Source organism: Pogona vitticeps, chromosome 13 (genome assembly GCF_051106095.1).
Source record: "Pogona vitticeps strain Pit_001003342236 chromosome 13, PviZW2.1, whole genome shotgun sequence".
Lineage (NCBI taxonomy): Eukaryota > Metazoa > Chordata > Lepidosauria > Squamata > Agamidae > Pogona > Pogona vitticeps.
The window spans coordinates 13808657-13831145 of NC_135795.1; the positions used below are offsets into that span (position 1 = coordinate 13808657).

General features: G+C 41.3%; 2 protein-coding genes across 2 annotated transcripts in view; both read left to right on the forward strand.

Moving 5' to 3' along the window:
* SMG1 (SMG1 nonsense mediated mRNA decay associated PI3K related kinase) overlaps positions 1 to 5976 on the forward strand; it is a 118174-nt gene extending 112198 nt beyond the window's left edge. The window contains exons 60-62 of the mRNA XM_020802964.3: positions 2353 to 2532; positions 2640 to 2746; positions 3695 to 5976. Coding sequence (XP_020658623.3) covers positions 2353 to 2532; positions 2640 to 2746; positions 3695 to 3772 — 365 coding nt within the window. The 3' untranslated portion in view covers positions 3773 to 5976. The remainder of the gene's footprint in view (positions 1 to 2352; positions 2533 to 2639; positions 2747 to 3694) is intronic.
* Positions 5977 to 9188: 3212 nt separating this feature from the next.
* ARL6IP1 (ARL6 interacting reticulophagy regulator 1) lies at positions 9189 to 21327 on the forward strand. The gene is made up of 6 exons (XM_020802970.3): positions 9189 to 9493; positions 14021 to 14154; positions 15891 to 16010; positions 17198 to 17315; positions 18713 to 18797; positions 18978 to 21327. The coding sequence occupies exons 1-6, from the start codon at positions 9458 to 9460 to the stop codon at positions 19094 to 19096; spliced, it is 612 nt and encodes a 203-aa protein (XP_020658629.1). The 5' UTR covers positions 9189 to 9457; the 3' UTR covers positions 19097 to 21327.
* The last annotated feature ends 1162 nt before the right edge of the window (positions 21328 to 22489 follow it).

The window sequence follows — 22489 nt, forward strand, 5'->3', positions numbered from 1 at the left end:
TGATTTTTCCCTAAAAATGAATGGCAAACTCATCATAGAGAGCTGATGAGCAGTCTGGGATCTCCACCGGATTTCCCGGATGAAGAAGATCCCAGACCACCCGAAACAGCTCTGCCGGACGACATTCTGAGGAAGCAATACAGCTGGAGAAATATTGCCATTTTGCCAGCCGTATTGCCATGAAATAGGCCAGATAATGGGCTCTAAATCATGTTCGATCGGACTCCCAGTGGGATTTCCTCCACCTGCGCTCCAGCCATCTCCCCTCTCATTTCATCGCCTGCAGTTCAGATGTATACCAAGGAGCTGTCTGGGCTCTGTGTGCAGGGAGAGGGCGCTTAGGTGCAATCGTGTCAACTGCCCAGGTCATATCCCTATTCCATAGGGTGACCTGAGCTTCAACTGACCATATCAGACGGATAATCTCTCAGAGCGTTCGGGAAACCATCCGGATCCATTAGTCTCCGAGGGTGGATCATCTTAATAGATCCCACACCCTTACAGAGGGAAGAAGAAGCTAATAGATTAAATTTGACCAGGAAGTGGTCTGACCATGACAATGGGGTCACAACCAGCCCCTCCACATCCAAACCACCATCTTCCAGTCCTGTTGAGAAAACCAAGTCCAAGGTATGGCCCTTCTCATGCGTTGGGCCGATGACCCATTGAGACAGCACCATGGTTGGCCTGGGGGCCATGAAGTCCTGAGCTGCCCCAGTCAAGGCAGCCTCGGCATGGATGTTGAGGTCTCCCAGCACCAACAGCCTGGGAGTTCTCAACACCAGGTCCAAGACTACCTCCGTCAGCTCAGGCAGGGAGACTGTTGGTACGCAGCAGGGTGGACGGTATACCAACAGAATCCCCAATCTGTCTCACAAGCCCAACACACAATACAGGCCCTCAAGACCTCCCCTCAAAGGGATAGGAAGCCTGGTCAAGGAGATACAACTCCTACAGACTATAGTAACTCCCCTTCCCCGACCCTCTGAGCGACATTGCTGCTAGACTGAGTACCCAGGCGGACACAGCTGGGAGAGGGGAACACCACCCTCCTCTCCCACCCAATGCACGCCAGGTCAGCACCCTCATCCAGAATTACATCATGGATGAGAGCAGTCTTATTTTGTACTGACCTGGTGTTCATCAACAGCACCGTGTGGCTCGAGGGTTTGCTGGTATGGTCACCTGATACCATCTGGTTGGGGGTAGACTAGGGGATAGATGTAAGATATCTAACCTCTCTTCTCCTATGTGGGCATGTTCTATCCCCACCATGTGTAGATACAGTTCTCATTTGCCTTCTAACAGCAACCCATGCGCTGAAATGGGCACGAACTGCCAGTGAGTGCCTGCCAGAGGAGGTCAAACACCTGTTTGGACAAAAATGGATCTGCATGAACTGCTGAACAGGTGGTTGATACCCATCTCTAGTCACATCACTTTTACATAATAACTAAAATCTCTGCTTTAGCACACATTTCCCATTGGTAGAAATTTCACTCTGCCTGCGTTTTATCCTTGGAGAACTATCTTAGGAATCAGTTAACCTGTCTACTACTGAAGGGCCTTCCTAGTACCTACCCTTGAACAGAAGTCATTTATGCAATAATGATTGTGCATAAAGCTGTTGAGTGTTGCAGTTGCTTCAACTGTAACAAAAAAGGCATTTTGTGGTAGAATACAGAAGAATACAGAAATAGGAATGTGGTGGCGCTGCGGGTTAAACCGCATAAGCCTCTGTGCTGCAAGGTCAGAAGACCAGCAGTCATAAGATCAAATCCACGCAAGATCGATGTCCTAGCTCCTGCCAACCTAGCAGTTTGAAAGCATGTAAAAATGTGAGTTGATAAATAGGTACCACCTTGGTGGAAAGGTCACGGCGTTCCATGTCTAGTCGTGCTGGCCACGTGACCACAGAAACTGTCTATGGACAAACGCTGGCTCTAGGGCTTGGATACAGGAATGAGCACCACCCCCTAGAGTTGGACACGACTGGACTAAATGTCAAGGGGGAACCTTTACCTTACAGAAATTTGCCGTAAAATAAAAGTAAAACACAACTTCTCTCTATTCTGTTTTTATCCTAGACAAAGTCAGACTGAGGCAGGATGATGACTCATGGAGTGTTAAGTGCTTTAATGGCTTTGTGATTGGGGAGGGGGGGAGTTTTCTTTGTTCTTACCAAGCAGAAGGCCTGAAATCAGTACTTTTCACCAGTGCCTTGTTTTGATTGTAAAATAAAACATTCTATTTACATGGCTTATATCCTTCTCCTTTGCTATGTAAAAATAAAACTTATCGCATGTCTTTTTTATGACACTGTCAATGTTTTCTTAAATTCTGTACTGATAGCAGTCCGTAGCAATACAGGGCAGAAGACTCAGCCAGAGGTCATGTCACAGAATACCAGAAAGCTAATTCAGAAAAACCTTGCACCATCGGCAGATACTCCTCCAGGCACAATTACAGGAGCTGGAAAGAGTGTTGTCTCTAGCCCTAAAAAGGCCATTAGAGACCCTAAAACAGGAAAAGGTATGAGGCAAAATAAAATTAGAACATCCTGTTTTTTAACAAGCAGAATATATCTACTTGATTTGCATCAAAAAATAAACGAATGTGTTGTTTTCCCCCCTTTTCAGCTGTGCAAGAGCGGAATTCATATGCAGTAAGTGTGTGGAAACGTGTCAAAGCCAAGTTAGAGGGCCGGGACTTGGATCCCAATAGGAGAATGTCTGTTGCTGAACAGGTAACCTTCATGAGCAAAAAACCATACTTTTTTTTTTACATTTCCTATACTTTGCCCAAAGAAAACTGTGCTTCCAGTTAATTGTATTATTTCAGTTGGCTGTAATGTATTTTTTTTTAAAAGTGCTCTCATTTGGTGTTTGGTGCTCAATGGACTATTTAATTTCACACTTTCTGCAAAGCCTGTTCTTCACATGCCTCAAACGGTGGCCCATTGCTGCTTTGTTACTTTGATTTGTTTGTTCTATCTCCATTTACAAATATCCATGTGCAGGTTCTGGTAGTAGCTGCGTTATCATTAAATTAAATAATTTTGTAAATTAACACTTACATTGAGTATTATTGATTGTGGGTCTGCTCTAGTTGTTACCTAGCAACTGGAATTAGGCCTCAATTGCTACACCATCTTCCTGCTTGAAATATTCTGGATAATTTTTTTAATTTTAAGGAAGGCCATTGGCCTGGTTTATCCATAATAAAATTATAGCTTACCATATGATTAGGCTACAGTTGTCTTCAAACCCCTGATTCAGAAGAGAGCAGACCAACCCTGGGCCTAGTTTAGTATCCTGGCTTGTTATCAAACTGTGATGAATGCTCAGTACTTAACAGTTTGAGACAGCACATTGTGGTTTATTGAAGAGTCACGAATAGTGAACTTTAAAGCCTTCATTTGTAAGTAGGTATGAAACTCATGCTGGTTCTTTTCATCGAAGAACAAAGGATGGCTTGTGAAATCTGAACCTTGTCACTGTAATGTTGTTCATGGCCATTCTCTAAACATTGGTGATAAATGTTTGCAAAATGTATTTTTATTTTTACTAAAACTGTTTGTAGTGTAGTCCTTTACTAATGTTTGCTGATGGGGTTTCTAATGAAGGTAGTCTTAAAATTATTTATGTGAATGCAGTCTGAAATGCTAACTTCTTTATGAATTGCACTTTCATAGGTTGACTATGTGATTAAGGAAGCAACTAATCTAGATAACTTGGCTCAGCTGTATGAAGGTTGGACAGCCTGGGTATGAACAGGAAGATGGCAGGTCAATCGGGTTCAGCGAGGTCAGACATCCAGCAGAATCAACTCGGCCTCAGGCATCCATAGCAGCACCACAGTCGGTGGTGATGCCTTTCTGGGGCTTAATGTGAGGAAACCTAGGCAATCTCGGTGCACTGGGAAAGTAAGTCCTGCAGAGTAGCTGCACTCAGGGATATGCTAAACACAATGGTCAGGAACCCCCTAGGGTGTCAAAGGTGACAGCTCACCGCCTGAACAACACGGCTGTCTTTCTGCCACAGAGAACTGCTAATGTATCGGGGGGCAAAAATAGCTGCAGGAAGGAAATTGGGAATGCTACAGAGACCGCAGAGTGATTTGGAACCCAGTTCCACCTGACCCTGTGAACAATCCAGGAAATACCGAACCCAAAAAGGGGGCCGTGAAGAAATCGCAGCAGAGGAAGATTTGAGAGATTGAGTTTCTTGAGTCGCTCTTGTTGCTTGGCAACAGTGCTGGTTGAGCTGACCAGTTAGTGCAAAGTAAAAAATAAATAAAAGATGCCACACAAGATGAACTTCAGAAATGGACTGAAATGCAAAGAGCTGTACATCAGCCATGTTGGAAGAACCCTCTGAAAAGAGAGATTTTTTTTTTAGTTCTTTCCTGCTTCTGGTTTATTCTTGTAGTTTAACTATATTTCTAGTATGTTTTAATTTTCAGTCCTTGTGTTTCACTGTTCAGAGTAAAGTTAACTTTCTTCTGTTTGCAAAATCAAATTTCCAAAAGCACAGGGAATGCTGAACATTGAGCAATTACCTTTGAGTTGAGTGATCAAATGCAAATTGTTTTTTCTGTTTGTTTTAAAGTGATTTGCGTGCTTGTGATTCTATCATGTACAGTTTTCCCAAATTCACTGTGCAGTTCAAAGTACTGAACCTGAACAGGCATTTGATCTCATCTACATCTCCCACTACTTGCAATGTGTGCTCCTTTTTGTAATTCCAGCCTCTTCCTCCAAAGTTCATTCTGTTGCAATTTGCTGTAGTTTCTTTTCTAATTGTAGCTTCTCCAGTGTAACCTTTACCTTTTACCAAAAAACTCCACAATTAAAATATCTAAGTAGACTTTTACATTGTTGACAACAGAAAAAAAATCAATAAAGTGAAGTTCTAGGAGGTGATTTTATGCTGTTTGATTCACTTCAAATCTTGATTTATACTTACAAATGTATAATGTATCAGTTCAGTCTGGGGACTTAAGAAGAAAAAAAAACATAAAGCTGAAATTGAATTTATTTGTTTTTTTTGTTCAAGTGAAATTTGTATAAAGACTTATGTGAAGTTAGTTTCCCCATATTACTTCTCATAAATGGTGTTCAGTAATGCATTCATAAATGAATTTCTCAATACATTTCCCTAAATCTACCTTGCACTTTGGATTAGTGGATGTGAGAGAAGTTGCTATTAAAATGGCACTTTAAACCAATCTGTTTCCATATGTCTTCAGTGTTTTAGTTGCCTGTTAATTAAAATGTTCATTATGAGCCCGTTTTGGCTTTGCCCATGAAAGGGACAGGCTACTTCCTGACACATGCAGAATTCAACTTTCACTTTTTGATGCTATGTTAAGATAGACCCTTCTTGAATCTTAATATTTTTGGACTGAATTTATGGGGTGCAGGATGCCACCATGCACACACAAGGACATGTAATGTGTTACCTGTCAAGTTATTCCCAGCACAAGAGAAGAAATGGTTATTCAGAATATTTAAATGACTCCTAAAAAGAGCAACTGGATGGTATTATCAGTTTCTGCATTATGTTGTGGCTATCTTTACTTTTGATTACTTCACTTACCTGCCTGTGTACACTGTCTACATATTTAGTCATGCTTGTAAGTAAAGGCATTAATTATCCATTCTTGAACCTTTTGGCATGTATTTCAAGAGGGAGGACAGGAAACTTGATGTTCAGTGAAATTCAGCTAAAGCAAAATCCATGCAGTCAATAGGTATACTTCCCTTGCCCTTCCCATATGACGCATTCTTAGAGCATAATCTGCATCAAGATACATTTAGAACAAGATGGTTACATGTTTTGTTTTGTGGTTGTTGGCGATGGGTTACATCAGTGATTCATGTATTATACTTTTATTCAGAAATGGAATGTCTATGGAGAATGGGTTATTTGCTGCCTAATGTATTAAAGCTCAAAAATCTATTTGTATTCTTAATTCTTTGTATAGCACTGACTTATTTAATAGCAGCAAGGCTGAGAATGCTGTGTGTTTATCGTGAGAATGTGGGATCTACAGTCTGTACCAAGGATGTGGAACTGTTTATATATTTTTAAAAAATCTTTTTACTGAGAAGCTTACACAGGAAATAACTGTTGATGACTGAAACCGATTTGCCCATCCTATGTTTTGTGGCTGAGATCCAAGAGTGTATTTGGCTATGTAGTGCTAGCACAACTGAGCTGTGTGCCCCCCCCCCCCCCGGCATCCTTTCTGTGGTGCCAAATACCTGCTGCAGAACAGGGTTTCTTGGCTACAGGAGGAAGGGGGATTGCTGATTCTGTAGAAAATGGAGGAGATGAGCAGAAGCATCTGGATCCTGGCCTGGGGACATACTTCCATGTGTTTTGGATCTGTGTCACTGTCATTCAGCTTCTTCTGCAATATCATTTTGAAGCACGGTTTAGGATTCCTTTGTGAGAAAGATTTTGCATTCAGTTTTATGCAAAAACTACATTTGGCAAAGATTGCCACCTATTTGAAGATTCTCCTTTAAGTCTATATCAAAACAAATGGGCTTTGCTATTAAATGCAATTTGTGCCTATTTCTTTATGATTGCAATTCTTCATAAAAGTTCCCTTCGATATATAAACTTTATGATTACCTAATCTCATTAAAGCCAGTAGGATTGGACATGAGGTGTCTGTGGAGCATTTTTCCTTCTCTTTCTTGTTCGGTTCTACTTCCATTCCATGTTTAGTCCAAATCTTTGTTTCCCTTGATATCAAGATATAGGTTATGCTTGCCTTCTCCACCAGAGTTAGAAGGTAGCTTCAAACCAATGCTTTGGACGTGAAGGGCAAGCCATAGTTGTCTGACCTTCACTTACATGGAAATAAAGCACAGAAAGAAGCATCAGAATCGTTAATGTGCTTAAACTAGACAGGAATTATAATGGGTGATGGAACTCTCTTTTAAAAAAATGCATTGCAAGAATACTGTACATTTTAAGTGGACGGCAGGGGGAAGTAAGACTTAACAACTGCAGCATCCTTACCATCCAAGTTAGAGGTATGATTGTCCATATTGCTTCATAGGCACACTAAAGTAAAGAATATTAGGTATTTCCTCTCATGGCTGTCTAATGTGTGATGTCAAAGAGAACAGGCATTTACAATTGCAAAATAGTGTCTATGTTAGGGAAGGAAAAAGGAACATAGGAAAAAGAAGCAACACTAAGGGTCCTTCTCTAGGGTCTTGCAAGATTTGCAGAACAAAGGTTACACTGTATCAATTGGGAAGTAAGTGCTTTAGGAAAAGACACTTAAAACTGGTCGTATGTATATCCTTCCTTTTCTCCAATTAGATTAAGGTGACATATGTGCCAAGTAACTTTCGGACTATGGGGGGACATCTTCGTGACTGGCAGTATGTCAGGATGGAAAGACAAGGAGGGGTAATACCTTTATTAGGCCACTAACATCTCTCACACAGGCTAGTTTACACTCCATGCATGTTTTTGCTGATATGTCCAGGGTGAGCAGCCAGACAATAAAAGGTTTTTTTACAGTTAACAGTAACCCATTGCCAAATATTCCAAGGCCAAAGCCTGACATTTCCAGAGAGAATTCCAGTCAAAGCCTGGCTGTTCTATTTTCTTCTGTGTAGTTACATAAGAAGGGCCCTGCTGGATCAAGGCCAAGGGCCCATCTAGTCCAGCTTCCTGTATCTCACAGGGGCCCCACCAGATGCCTTTGCGGGCACACAAGACGACGATCCTGTCTCCAGATGTCCTGCATCTGACATTTTGAGGTACCTTCTATGTTTGGAGATTATATACATCCCCATCATGACTTGTAGCCTGCAGTGGACTTTTCCCCCAGGAATCTGTCCAATTCCCTTTTAAAGGCTTCTAGGCCAGATGCCATCATCACATCCTGTGGCAAGGAGTTCCACAGTTAGGTAAAATTCTTATCATCTGTATGTTATATGTGACTGCAAAGAGAACAAACCAATCCATTTTGAAGGAAATCAGCCCTTAGTGCTCACTGGAAGGACAGATCCTGAAGCTGAGGCTCCAGTACTTTGGCCATCTCATGGAAAGGGAAGATTCCCTGGAAAAGACCCTGAAGCTGGGAAAGTGTGAAGGCAAGAGGAGAAGGGGACAACAGAGGATGAGATTGTTGGACAGTGTCATCGAAGCGACCAACATGAATTTACCAAACTCCAGGAGGCAGTAGAAGACAGGACGGCCTGGCGTGCTGTGGTCCATGGGGTCACGAAGAGTTGGACATGACTTAATGACTAATCAATGTTATACATATATGTATGTCTATGATATAATCCAGCAGGCTAAAGGAATTCTGTAGAACTGCAAGAATTTACTTAAGTTATATTGGATAAAAATCATTTCTAGCACCTGTAAATTAAATTATTTCCAAGTCATTTTTTTTTCAGTTGGGTTGTTTCAATGTAAATCTTGCTTTTGTGGGTGAACAAAGAATATTTAAAATATCCTAATTGTGTTTGTGGCTACTTGTATCTCTTCTCCCTTCTTCATGCCTGTCGTTCTGATCTTCCATTCTTATACTGTACAGTACTTTGCTCTTCCCTGGTTTACTCCCCCTCACATTTAGTGTGGTTAACTCGCTTTATCTAAGAGTTATCGGTAGTAATAGGTACAGGTATCATTTTGTTAAGTCTTCGAATTTCCTAATGTATTCATACTCAGCATAAAAAGATGCCATCTGATGAACTGGCTCACAATTCTTGAATGCCTGTGCCAAACTCTTTTACGACTTCCAGGTTCCATGGATTTCTAGTGTTTTGTTTTTGCAATAGTGGATGGATAGCAATATACACATGAATCAGTTTTATGAAGAAAAAAGGCATTTTTGGAACACTATTAAAGAGGTGTTATTTAAAGAAAAAAAGATGGCTATTGCTGTTTTTTCCTTTTAGTACCTCTGACGTTTCACACAATCTCCCAACACTACGAAACAATTAAATAGCGTTCCCTCAGGAAAGCCAGACGACGACGCCCCGCCCCGCCCCCCCATCTTCCTCAGCCCGCGCCCAGAACGAGCTCAAAGTAAGCAACGGAACAAAGCAAGCTCCTATTGGCCTAAATTCAAACGAACCGTCCCGAGAGGCGTTTATTGGCACTTAGGAGTCACGTGGAGTTTCGGCGAGCGTGGTATTGGCGAGCAGTTGATCACGCCCACTGGAGGGAGGCGGGAGGAGCTGAAGCGAGTTTATAAAAGCCGACGGGGAAGTGAAGGAAATGGCTCGAGGCGTGAGGCAGGGCGGCGGCGGCTGAGTCGGTTTTTGTTTGTGGGTGGAAAGAAGGCGAGCCGAAGCCAAGAAAAAAGGAAGAGGAGGCGTTAAGCCGTGACGGTACTTTGGGAGGCGAGAGAGAGGAAAGCGCCGCCGCCACAGCTGTTGCAGGCGCCGCCGCCGCTGTCTAGGCCGTACAAAATGGCGGAGGGCGACAATAGGAGCAGCAACCTTCTGGTGGGTTGAGAGCTGAGGCGAAGCGAAGCGGGTTCGAGTGGCGCGGTTTGCTCTCCTCCTCCTCGCGAGGGGTTCTGCCAGACGGCGGGGGGTCTTCCCTGAGCGACAGGCCGGCAGGAGGTGGCGTGTCAGGGATGATTGGGGGGGGGGGGTCCGTCCTCTGCGGATTTTCGAGAAAGCCCGCCAGAAAGGAGCGTTCCTGGCCGGATTCCCTTGACCTGTGGGGCCGCCCTGTGGGGTGAGGTTTGGGGTCCGGCAGGGGCAGGGCTTGCGGGCTCGTCGCCTGCTGGCCGCAGAGGCGAGTTGGAGGAAGGCGGCGGAGGCCCGGCGGGCGGCCTCGTCCGGTCCTTCAAGGGAGGAGGCCGGGCAGGAGGCTTCCTCAGGCGCCCATCGGGCTTCGAGGAGGCGAGGGGACGGGCACTTTTGGGGACTCCAGGCCACACAGTTCTGAGAGGGAACACGGAGGTTTCGCCGTGCGCATGTCTGCACCCCCGTTGATAACCGTGCCGCAAAGATGGAGCCATGTTGACTTCAGGTCGCCCAAAGCAGGCGCTCTTAAAAGCTGTGCCCGTTCTCCAAGCCTTGGGCCATAACAACTCGTGTGTGTAGGGATGTTCATGGTTTCATATTTTTATATATTAGCCTCCATCATCTATTCATGTATGTATGTGCATGTTCATAAATATGCTGCATATGTTCATATATATGTTGCAGAGACAGAGGGAGGAGGTTCGCTGTCCCTTCTTGACGGGCTGGGGTGGCTGAACTTCGTGGTCCACCGGGGGGGCCTGTGATACATGCATGCATACATACAGAGAGAAAGAGAGGCTACATTTCATGTAAGGGGCTCTAGTGAACAAAAGCTACTGATGGCATAAATCTGCCATGGATTTCAAGTTCAGCAAGACTGCTGGTGAAGTGAAATCAACGCTGCTATCTCTGGAACTTAAATATTTAACACAGGGTATTTTTGCCTCCCATTTGGGGTATGTTGACCCATTAAGGCATGCTTTGTCAGCCAACCATTGGGCAGGTAAGAGTGTAGTACTCATTACAGCCTTTGAAAAGCAAAGAGGAGGGAAGCCATTATATTGTATTGACATATCACGTGATGGGGGGCAATTGTATTCTGGCCAGAGGTATTTCTGCTAAATAAGTATGCAGCATGTGGGGTAGGTCTTTCCATGCATATTGTTGGTTTCTCAACAGATCTTCCCACTAATAATAGAGTGTAAGGTCTACCAAGGGTCAGTGGGTGTGCTCAGTTTCTCACCAAGTGGTGCATCCAGAAGTTTCTGCTTTGCAGCTTGGAAGATTTTGTTTAAAAACTGCTTGGGTTTCTTTTCTTTCCCCCCCCCCCCTTTTTTTTTCTTTTGGTCCCTCCTGCATTACTCTGCGTTGTCATCTTCTTGGCATTAAAAACATCAGACTGGCATGCTTGCTAGTCATGCTGATATGAGCAGGAACAAACAGGACATTTTGTCTAGCTTGTCAACAGAACTGCAGTGTCTCAAGGGTAGGCAGATGAGAGGTCAAATTTGCAGCATTGCACAAGAGGATGCTGAACAAGACTTTGCTAATTATATTGTACTTTTGCAGTTTTCTGAAAATACGACTTTTTGAAATACAGAGTACCTCTAGTGTCCATTATTCTCACTCAGTATTTAACTGTTGCTTTCTAATATCAAGACATTGTTATTCTTTCTCATATCTTTCTGTTAAACAATCAAGAAAATTATTTCAAGCCAGACTATGAAATTTGTCTATTTGAGACAAAGAAAGATGTGTAATACCCAAGTGAAGATGGATAATACCCAAGACTATATTATTTCCACGTGAGCCAGAAAATGCTACAAATGCTTCCCTGGTAGTAAATGTGTAACAATAATAAAATTAAGTAAAAACTTGCTGCCCTTTCGCAATACCTAGCCTGCCTAATAGTAGGGACAGCCTTTGGGGAGATGGGATTATACTGTTTTCTAAATCCTTGTAAAGCCACTCTTTGACCTGGCAGAGAGGCTTGTCATCCCACCTCCTGCCAGGAGTGGCTCGTTGACTGCAAGCTCCAGAGTGATAAGATGGGATCGCGCAGCCCGCAGCAGCAGCGGATCGGTGAGTGGACCGTCTGGCACCATGGGGCTGGACCGTTGTCATCTCCACCTGTAGGGGGGGTATTCATATAGAATACCTCCATCTCTATTTTAGAACCGTAGAGTAATGGAGTTGGAAGGGACTTACAAGGCCACTGAGTACAGCCCCTTGCTCAATTCAGGAATCCAAGTATATCTGTCAGATGGCTGTCTAGCTTTCTCTTTAATGCCTCCAATGTTGGAGTGTTCACCCCCTCCTGAGGTAACTGGTTTCATTGTTACACTGTTCTAAGAGTAAGTTTGTCCTAATATGAATCAAAAGCAGGCTTCTAACTTGAGCCATTATTATATGTTCTGCATTCTAGAACAATTAAGAGTAGATTCTGCCCTTCCTCTGAATGGCAGACTTTCAAGTGTTTGAAGAGTGCTTTCCTATCTCTCCTCGGGTCTTTAATCAATTACAGATCCCTCTTACATTTAGTATTATTAAGTCAAGTATCCATCTCATAATGGTGCATTTGGTTTCTTTTTCCTAGGTGTAGAATTTTGCACTTTTTGCAAAATATCTTTCAAAATGTTTTCAGTCCAGTGTTCAAGCCTATCAAATATATTTTTGAATTTTGTTTCTTTCAGCATGTTTACTATTCCATTGTTCCTTTGTCAAAGGCTTTGCTGAAGTCAAGATATATTATGTCTACAGCATTCCCACCATCTACCAAGGGAGGTCACGCAATCAAAAAATGAGAGGATTAGTCTGACAGGATTTATGCTTGACAAATCTGTGTTGGCTTCTAGTTATTAATTTCAAGATGCTTGCAATGTGATCACTTTATAATCCACTCTATAGTTTTCCCTGGGATTGATACCAGGCAGACTGGTTTGTAGATATTAGGTTCCTCCTTTTTGCCCCTTCTGAAGATAGGGACAATATTTGTCTGGTCTGCAGACAGATACCTAAACTGTTTATACAAATAAAATATGTAGATACATAGAAAAATACCCCTTTTATCCCTAATCAAATTCACAGCACTTGTAAAAAGGAATATTGAACAAAAATGTTTAAAAATTTATAAGAGCACTTTTTTATCGCTTATAACTGGACTAAAAACAATGAACACTTCTAAGCAAGAACATATTAATTCCTAATGTTTTTCTCCTACAGCTGAAAAGCAGTGTATTCAAAGGAGGAATTAGTTATTTTGCTCACTAGACATTATCTTAAAACTTCATGATCTTTTATTAATTTAATTATAGTAGGGACGTGGTGGTGCTGTGGGCTAAACCGCAGAAGCCTGTGCTGCAGGGTCAGAAGACCAAGCAGTCGTAAGATCGAATCCACGCGACGGAGTGAGCGCCCGTCACTTGTCCCAGCTCCCACCAACCTAGCGGTTCGAAAGCATGCAAATGCGAGTAGATTAATAGGGACCACCTCGGTGGGAAGGTAACAGCGTTCCGTGTCTAAGTCGCACTGGCCATGTGACCACGGAAGATTGTCTTCAGACAAAACGCTGGCTCTATGACTTGGAAACAAGGATGAGCACCGCCCCCTAGAGTCGAACATGACTGGACAAAAATTGTCAAGGGGAACCTTTACCTTTAATAACCTCTACATCAAAAGGCAGTTGTTTCATTTTGCACATATCTCTCTAACACAGACCAAAACAATCCTCATGATCTTATGTCAAGAAGATTTTTAAATGTATTGTTTGCCAAGCAAAAATGTGTTGTCAAGATTGTCAAGGGGAACCTTTACCTTTACTTTTTTAAATTTAATTATAGCACAGGGAATTTATTAAAATGTTTTACTGTTTTCATTTTTAGAAACTAAGAAGTTGTTAATGATGGACTTAATACCATATTTAAAATAACAAAAAAAAATAGTAAAATAAATGGCTGAAGAACTCTTGAAACTACTATTTTCTTGAAATCATGGAGCATGGGCAAAGTGCCAAACAACTGAAGGAAGACCTTAAGGCAGCATGTAGTAGCTAAACATACATGCTTAAAAGTGCAATGAATTAAGATATTAATATTAAAAATGATTAAATCTAAACACTATTAAATACATGATTGGCTGTGACGTGAAGGTCCTGCTTGAAGTAGAACTTCAGAAGTAGAACAAAGATACAAGCATTGAGAAATTTGGTATTGTTTAAAGCCTCTGGCCCTACATATGTTCTGGACTTCAACTTTCAGAATTCCTGGCTGATAGTCATGCTGGCTTCAACATCTGGGAGTTAAAACTCCAAATCATCTGAAGAGCAAAAGATACAGAAACAATGATCTAAAGCAAAGTTAAGGGATCAGGAACTAGTTTATTTTCTATGCATTTGTTTCCCTTATGTGTAGAACTGTATCCTGCACTGTATGAAGTATTTGTAATTTCTGAACATTTTCTTTTGTGTTAAGCACATATATTTTAATGATTTTTTTACAGGCTGCAGAAACAGCTAGCTTGGAAGAGCAATTGCAGGGATGGGGTGAAGTGATTCTAGTGACTGACAAAATCCTTCGCTGGGAAAAAGCGTGGTTTCCACCTGCTATCATTGCTGTAGTTTCCTTTGTTTTTCTGTAAGTTATTCTAGAGGAAATTACCTTCACATTTGTGTCTACTAAATTTTTGTAACAGTTAATAAGTTGCTTTTCAGGAAGCAGTTGGCAGTGTTGCACTATGAGAAGTACAGAAAATGTTTTATATAGCTGGAAACATAGTGCTGCTGTAAAAATTACTGATACATTTATATTTTGGGTACTCTTTGTAGTCATCTGCTTTTAAAAAACGGTGTGTTAACTGAGACAAGTAAGTAGCAACAGAAACATTTGTGGAGAGTTCTGAAACTTGGAGCTGTGATAAGAAATCAATGTGATAACAGTATGACATTTTAGGTTTGTAATAAGAGAAATTGATTACCTATTGTGAATTCTACTGGAGGTAGAAACAATGTTGTGTAGAAACATTCTTTTAAAGGGGTTGGAATGCTATTTAAATAGAGATAGAATAATATTGAAATTAAATTAGTAGTCCTTTTCTTGTTTATCTGTTGGCAGTTCCTGAGGCTAAACTATTTCAGTCCCTTGCTGTACCAAGACATACATGATGTTAATTACACTACTTCAATTAACGTGTCTGGTTTAAAATTTGAAATGACCAGTTGGTGGGCTTATTGATATTGAAAATGGGGCTTTTAATGCCCTTTCTTCCAGATAGAGTAATTCCATGTGCCCTTGTTTGCTCTAGTATTGATGCCAGTGTTTTAATAGCATTTAATTGGGGTTCTGATCATCTTCATACTGGCTATTTAAAATGGAACATTAAACGTTATTTAATATTAATATGTTTGGTGTGCCTCCCAGTTTGGTGTGTAATACATGCCAATAATTTGTTTGCTTATTTGGGATTAGAAGAGAAGCAGGCAAAATTGCTAAAAGTGCCTCAGGAACATTTTATATGCTCTAATAAGCTATATAAAACCATCCTTGGGTGTTCTCAGCAATTACTCTTGCTTCCTTTGTTAGAAAAATGCAAAACTGGAAGTATTAAAAATCTCTGAGGGCTACTAGAAGACTTATAACCAGTAGTCCTGGTGGCTGGAGATAGTGGAAGTAGTACTCCACCATATATGGAAGGAGAAGGCCATTAGGTTCATGCCTACTTTTCTTTGAATGTTATGGTCAGTTGATGTATTCTTCAAGGCTGAGTGCAATTTATTTCTCTTTTCCCTGCTTTCTAAAAGCCATCTCCCTCCTTGTTTTTCTTCTGCATTCACCATGCACTTTGGTTGGTCAGGTTACAATTTCCACTGCAGAAGTCAAATTGGTACATTGCAAATGATCCTAGATACATACATATGACTGTTTTTACCATACACTGATGTTTGGAAAATTCTTCATAGTCTAATACAGGGGTCCTGAACCCCCGGGCCATGGACTAGTCCTGGTCCGTGGCCTTGGAAGGATTGGGCCACTGGGACAGATGAGTGGCACGCAGAAGGTGAGTGGCGAGTGAAGCTCTGCCCCTTGTCACGTTCCTATTAGGTTCTAATGCTGCTGCTGATCTGACAAGAGGTGGTGCTTTGCTACCCGTTTCCCCTCCTGCTGCTGCTAGACCAGCTGTGCCGATTCAAAGCTATCCTCCAGCAACCTACTGTACTGCATAACAAGAAACTCCCCCCCCCCCCCCCAGTCCTTGGGAGAATGGTCTTCAACTAAACCGGTCCCTGGTGTCAAAAAGGTTGGGGATCATTGGTCTAATAGTTTCCTTAAATTTAAATGGTATCTGGATAAAAATACTTCTCCTTTCTCAACAGGATGATTTACTACTTGGATCCATCTGTTCTTTCAGGTGTTTCTTTTTTTGTTATGTTGCTTTGTTTGGCTGACTATCTTGTACCTGCCCTTGCTCCTAGAATCTTTGGCTCCAGTAAATGGTATGTTGTTTGAGGGTTTTATTCATATTAATCTTAGCCTTTTAAATACTACAGTTAGGAAATATGTGCCCCTTTGAATATGAATTGTGTGTATGAGTTCTGAACAAACATAATACAATGGTGCCTCGCATAACAAGCGCACCGTTTAACGACGAATCCGCATAGCGATGCAGATTTTGTGATCGAAAAAGTGATCGCATTGCGATGTTTGAATAGGTAAAACATCGCATTGCGATGATCGGTAAGCGTTTCGCTTACTGATCTTTGCATTGCAATGTTTTCAAACAGCTGATCAGCGGTTCCAAAATGTCCGCTCTGTCAAGAAAATGGCCGCCCGCTGCACTTCCGCGCCGATTCCTCGCTTACCGAGGCGGCGAAAATGGCGGGTGGATTGAGGATTTCCGCTTAGCTGTGAGTTTTGTCCCCATAGGAACGCATTAAATGGAGTTTAATGCGTTCCTATGGGCTCTTCTGCCCTGTATAGCGACGTTTCTGGATAGCGACGATTTATCCGGAACGGATTATCGTCGCTATGCGGGGCACCACTGTACTAATTAGCACTTCACAATGAGTGGTTTAGAAGGATAGACTTGTGGGGGGGGTTGACTATTGCTCTGCTCTGTCTTTCATATCTTTCTTCGTACAGTTGACATATATATTGTAAAGCACTTGAGGCAGGGACTTGTCCTCTCTTTCTTATTCTACAAAGCATTATGTAGCATAGTGTATTCTGGGTTTTGCTATATGTGAAAATGTTGCCCTCTGGCTGAAAGTTTGGGGGCAGCTCAAGAACATCACTGCTTTAGATAGTGGTATATTAATAAGTTACTTCCACACCATGCCAACACATTAGATTCCAGCTTTAAAAAAACAGGTGTAGTTTATGAAGATTTCATAACATCTGGCATTTTAAAACATATCCACTTGCAAATTTATGCAAATTTTATTCCATTGAACTGTATATGGTTCACTTATTTACTGATGTGCACACAAAGCCAAGCACAACCTGTAAGAAATTATATATGTGTTTGTAGATGTCTACATGTATGTGTATGTAAAACAAATATTGCATTTTAAGTGATTGAGGAATGTAAGTAAATAAACGTTTAAAGATGTGAAATGCTAAATTATTAGTTTAAGTAGATACTGTGATATCTAGATAATTTTTCTTAATATAATTTTTTAAGGACTACTGAACAACAGCAACGATTCCATGAAATTTGTAGCAACATGGTGAAGACACGGCGTAGGATTGTTGGCTGGTGGAAACGTCTTTTTACATTTAAAGAGGAAAAGCCTAAAATGGTAATTTATATCATGTATGGTAATTATGTTCCTTTTAAAAACTATAATGTCACTTAAGCTTTACTGAATTCTGAATTGCATTGATAGTTACAGATTTCAGTAAAAGTACACATACTAATCTCATTAGATTTCAATATACCGTATTTTTCCGTTTATAAGATGCCCCAATTTATAAGATGACCCCCACATTTTTAACCCTAAATCAGAAAATTTGCTGCGACGAAAGGGCTGCATAATTACTTTCACCGCTGCTTTCCATGCCACTTCCTAAGCCCCATGGGGCTTAGCAAAAGGAGGCTTGATCCCTTCCCCCTGCCACTTCTTTTTCCTCAGCTTTTTCCTTAGACTCGACATACGAACTTCCCTCGAGTTACGTACAGGAAAAAAAGTGCCCCCTCCCTCCCCTTAGAGGCTTCTGAAGGGGGAAAAAGGGTCAGAAACTTAAAAATAAATAAAAGAAAGTCACTTACCAGGCCTTGGTAGCCCCCAAACAGCAGGAAAAAGAGCAGGAAACAGCTAAAAGCCAACACCCAGAAGGGAGCCTGGCAGCCATTTTGTTATTCCCCCCCCCCCCACTCCTGCACCCTCCTCTCCCCGCCTATCAGCTGATGGGCTGGCTCTGAAGAGGCTTGGGGAGGCTTGCTCAGCACCTAAAAAGCCTGCCTGTGTGTCTTTGTGCTGAAAAAATCAGCACAACATGCTTTAAAACATGATTTAAAATTGGCTTCGTTGAAAAAAAAGATTTCTGAAGTGCTTTGCAAACTGTTCCCTGCCTTCCTCCTCTTTTCCTGAACCTAAGGGGAAAAAAAGAAAACCTATTCCCCTCTAGTGGCAGAAGGTGGAATAGCAGCTTCCCATTAGTTTCTATGGACAGAAAAGAGCAGATACAGATTAAATGGTTTTCAATGCATTCCTATGGGAAATGCAGATTCGACCTAAGAACTTTTCGACCTAAGAACCACCTTCCAATACAGATTAAGTTCGTAAGTCGAGACCCCACTGTACACGGAAAAATGCGGTACCATGGCATTTTGACTTCAAGATGATTAATGTCCCCCCTCAACAGCAGCTTGAAAGGAACATTTGTTTTGTAGTCTTCAGAGTAATTGTTGTGGTAACATGTGAATGGCCTCTCTGTATTAGCAAACCATCCAGAGCTGCCAAGTTGTCAGCCACCAATAATCCAGGTTATTGTCCAAATCATACTTTCTTAAGAGCAGATTCTATTAAAGATAGTGGAATATATTGCTGTGTGCACATTTGCACACAGAGGATTAGGATGCTGATCAGCCATGTTGCCTTTAAGAGCAGTGGGAGAAACATTTAGTAAGGAGGTTGGCATCTTAATTCCTGTAGAAACTGTTTTAAGGCCATCATCTATTTGGTTTACTTTCTAGTACTTCATGACAATGCTGTGTTCACTGGCTGTGATTGCTTGGATAGGACAACAGGTTCATAACCTCTTCCTCACCTACCTTATTGGTAAGCAATATGTAAGGGAATGCTACAGAAGAATATGTGGCTTGTTTTCCCATGCTAATAAGTGGGGACTGGATTGTTTTTGGGAAGTGATTTAAATAGAACATAATTAAAATGAACAAATATGATGAACAAACTTAAAAGATCATCACTGATGGTGATTTTGTTTTGTTTTGTTTTAAGTGAGCTGCTTCTTGTTGTTTCCTGGATTGAACAAGCATGGAATAATTTCAAAATATGTTGGAATGGCAAAAAGGGAGGTCAACAAACTCCTCAAGCACAAAGAGAAGAAAAACGAGTGAAATTTTGCTTGCTAATCTACTCCATAGTATAATTTGTATTCTGGGAACAATTCATTGAGTTACTGTGTGTTTAATAGTATAGAAGTGCTTGTTTCAGTCATCGCCTTTTAACCTTTAAGCAGGGCTTCCTCTTCTACAGTTTAAATAGGAACTGTGTGGTTCCTCAGTCACACAGTAATGCATTCTGCTAACATGGACAGTTGTTTTTTAGAAAATGTGACTAGCAACTTCATAGTGTAATAGGGTTGTTCATCAGTAATAAATTGATGGTGGTGAACAAATTATATTTGTGTGAAAATGTCTCTTGCTACTGTCTCTGGTGGGAAAGCACCAGTTAAAATTCTCCATTCCAGTTAAGTATTTGAGGACTCACTGGACTGTCTGTAGATTGACTTTATGATAGTTTTCAATTTCAATTGCTAAACTTTTAATGAAATTTGTGGGCTATGGAAACAGGGCTCCTAAATTCCTGCATCCAAGTTGTCACTAGCTTTGTAATGCATCTTAATTGCACTGAAACTGTATGGAAAACTGAAGTTAAGATGAATAGGCAGTTCATTTTTTTGCTTCTGTTATTTAAATTACTGTAGTTTTGATGTTGTGCAACATGTTTTACATTTTTTATTATGGTCTGCAAACAAAATTATGTGGAATATTTGATGTATCTGTCTTGTCAACAAATCTGTCTTTGAAGTTATTTGTGTTTTCTAAATGCTATTTTGATTTTACTACTACACTTTTCTTAAGTAAAACAGTTGTAATTAAAGATAAAAGGATCTTAAATTTGTGTTTAAAAGGCAAATTGCTGTCTTGTAAATGGATGAACAGTGTTATTATCAGTCTAAAAATATAGACATGGGAAATCTTCAGGCTTTGTTTTTTTTAAAAAAAAGTTTTTAGGCATTCGTACTATTTGGCAAAAGATAAAGCATGAAATCTGGTGCTCACTGTTACTGCCTTTTAGGTGGTAGCTCAGTGTTATTCTAAGCTGCCAAAATAGGTTTGTCAGCCTTTTCTATAAATATTGTAATCCACTTTCTCTGGGAGAGGGGCAGTTTAGATATGCTAGCCTTGAATCTTCTTGCATATGGCCCAGAAGGCAATAATTGTGTCAGCACCATATAATGGAATATGTTGTATAAGTGTCTGACTAGATCTAAATTTGTAACAGTATCTGAATTATGATAAGAGAATGAAGTGATCCACATCACCAATGAGGAATAATGTTTTCCCTTTAAATATATTTTAAAATGTGTTTATTCTTTGTGGTGACTTTATAAACAAAAGAAGCATATTTTATTTGGAAAATACGGTAAGACATACTTAAATTAGCAATTCAGCTTTGCAAGATACAGTATACTTGATTCCAGCAAAAAATAAATAAATCACTTTTTCCATTCTGAAACCACAGATACTCTCAGTTAAACTAATGTTTTTGGGGAACTGAACAATTCTAGCTGGCAGACAAAGGTCAGAATCCTATTGGTTAGTTATGCAGTAGTCTGAAATGCATTGGTGAGTTGCTGGCAGTTAACAATTTGCCACTTGGATCTCACATTGCATGCTGGTTGTGTAAGCTGCTGGACTATGAGAGAACACCAGCACAATTTTTACCACTGCATCTATGCCAATATAAATAGCCAGTATCATTCTACCAAAAGATGCAGACTTCTGCGGACAACTTTACAGTGTACTGTATTAGTGTTACATGCTATCACTGTTAGATCATTTCCTACTAAATATGATAGACCCGTGACACATGGAACTCAGGATGGCTTGTTTTCCCCAAACTAATGAAAAACTACTTTCAGATCACAGAAAAAAACAACTCTTCAATCTTTTGCTTTATCAAAATATATCTCAAAGCCTACAGATTTCTAAAATAGCTGGTGAAAAGGGCTAGTGCAGACTTTGCTGCAGATACAGAAAATACTAAGTTGCCAAGTCATTAGCCCATTTTGAGTTAAACTGGTCCAGAATACCAACTTGGGTATCCCTGCAGTGATTATTTTTATCTTCCACTTGGGCAAGGATGCAGTATTATGTGTGAAGGAATCAGTGCTGTGATAAAAGAGTACATATATAGGCTGAGAAGGGAAATAAGTTTTATGTATTTACAAACTTTGGATATAAAATTACTGCTTTCATTTGACTGCACTGGTGTGTAGTGTAAATGATAAATGTACCAAGAAAGCTGAGAAGTGAATAAAAAAATTAACAGAGGAAATAAATGGTACTGGCACTTTATTGAGTGAGTAGGTCAATTAATTGTATCACCTGCTCCTGTTTCCCCACTTAAACAGTAAAGTCCTGTCATCTAAGCTCACTTGTGAGAAAAAAGTGTTGCTGAGACTTTGAGGTTTCCCTAACATTTTTCTCCACGCAGCTGTGTGGAACATCCTTTAATTTGTTCTCTGACTTTTGGAAAAACTGTCTGCTTGCTTAATACCTCATGAATCAACTCTGACAAATGAAAATGTTCCACTTGAGATTTCCCTTTATATTTTCCTACGTAGATGGGTTATCATTATTCTTCAGTTTTCCTTGGTAAGTTTGTTTTACCTTAGATATACCATATTTGCCAGTGTACGACTTTTTTGGTCCAAAAACATGCCTCCAAGTGGGGGGAGGGTCGTCTTGTACGCCGAGTGCACTTCATTTGGGCCAGGAAGGAGCCACCCCTGCCGTTGAGTGAGTGACGTGGGGCTGCGCCAGCTGGGGAGGAAGGCAGGTGGGCAGTCAGTCAGTTGGGATGGAGGGAGGGAAGCCGAGCTGGCCATGTCTGAGCAGCCAGTCTGCCGCCGGGCTGCCCGCCACCCGCCCGCTTCTCCTCCTTCTCCCACCGTCCACCCAGCCTCTTCCTTGCCCTTTCGCTGCTGAGCCAGCTGCGCGCTCGCCCGCCACCCACCCGCTTCCACTCTTCCTCCTCCTGCCACCGTCACCTGCCCAGCCTCTTTCCCTCTTCCTCGCCCTCCTCCCCGCCAGCCATGAACTTCCAGGGCGGGCCCGGGCAGAGCCCCGGGCAGCTGCCGACAAAAATAGAGCATCAAGGAAAATTACAGGCCTGAGCAGAATGGAGTGTATTAATGAGAATCCATGATGATCAGCTGTGCTGAAGCTGAGTCAGGATGACTCAGCAGAGCTGATGCAATCCAGGGATGATGCAATCAAGGGATGATGTAATGTGTAACCTCATTGGTTATGTATATGTATATATGTGTGATTGTACAGTTAGTTGTATCTTTTCCTGCATGAAGATCACATCTACACGTTATGCTGCCAAACTGATGTAAATACTGCTGTAAATACACGTTGCTGAAGGAAATGCTGCTGGACTGTGTGTGAGGTATTCCTGGACTGCCTGAACCGCGAATTACTCTGCTAAAACTGTGA

Bases quoted from the DNA above. Each gene is read 5' to 3' on its own strand.
- ARL6IP1 (XM_020802970.3), top strand. From the start codon at position 9,458: ATGGCGGAGGGCGACAATAGGAGCAGCAACCTTCTG. The intron at 14,155-15,890 runs GTAAGTTATTCT...CTTTCTCAACAG, and splicing joins GTAGTTTCCTTTGTTTTTCT to GATGATTTACTACTTGGATC. The intron at 17,316-18,712 runs GTAATTTATATC...TTTACTTTCTAG, and splicing joins AAGAGGAAAAGCCTAAAATG to TACTTCATGACAATGCTGTG.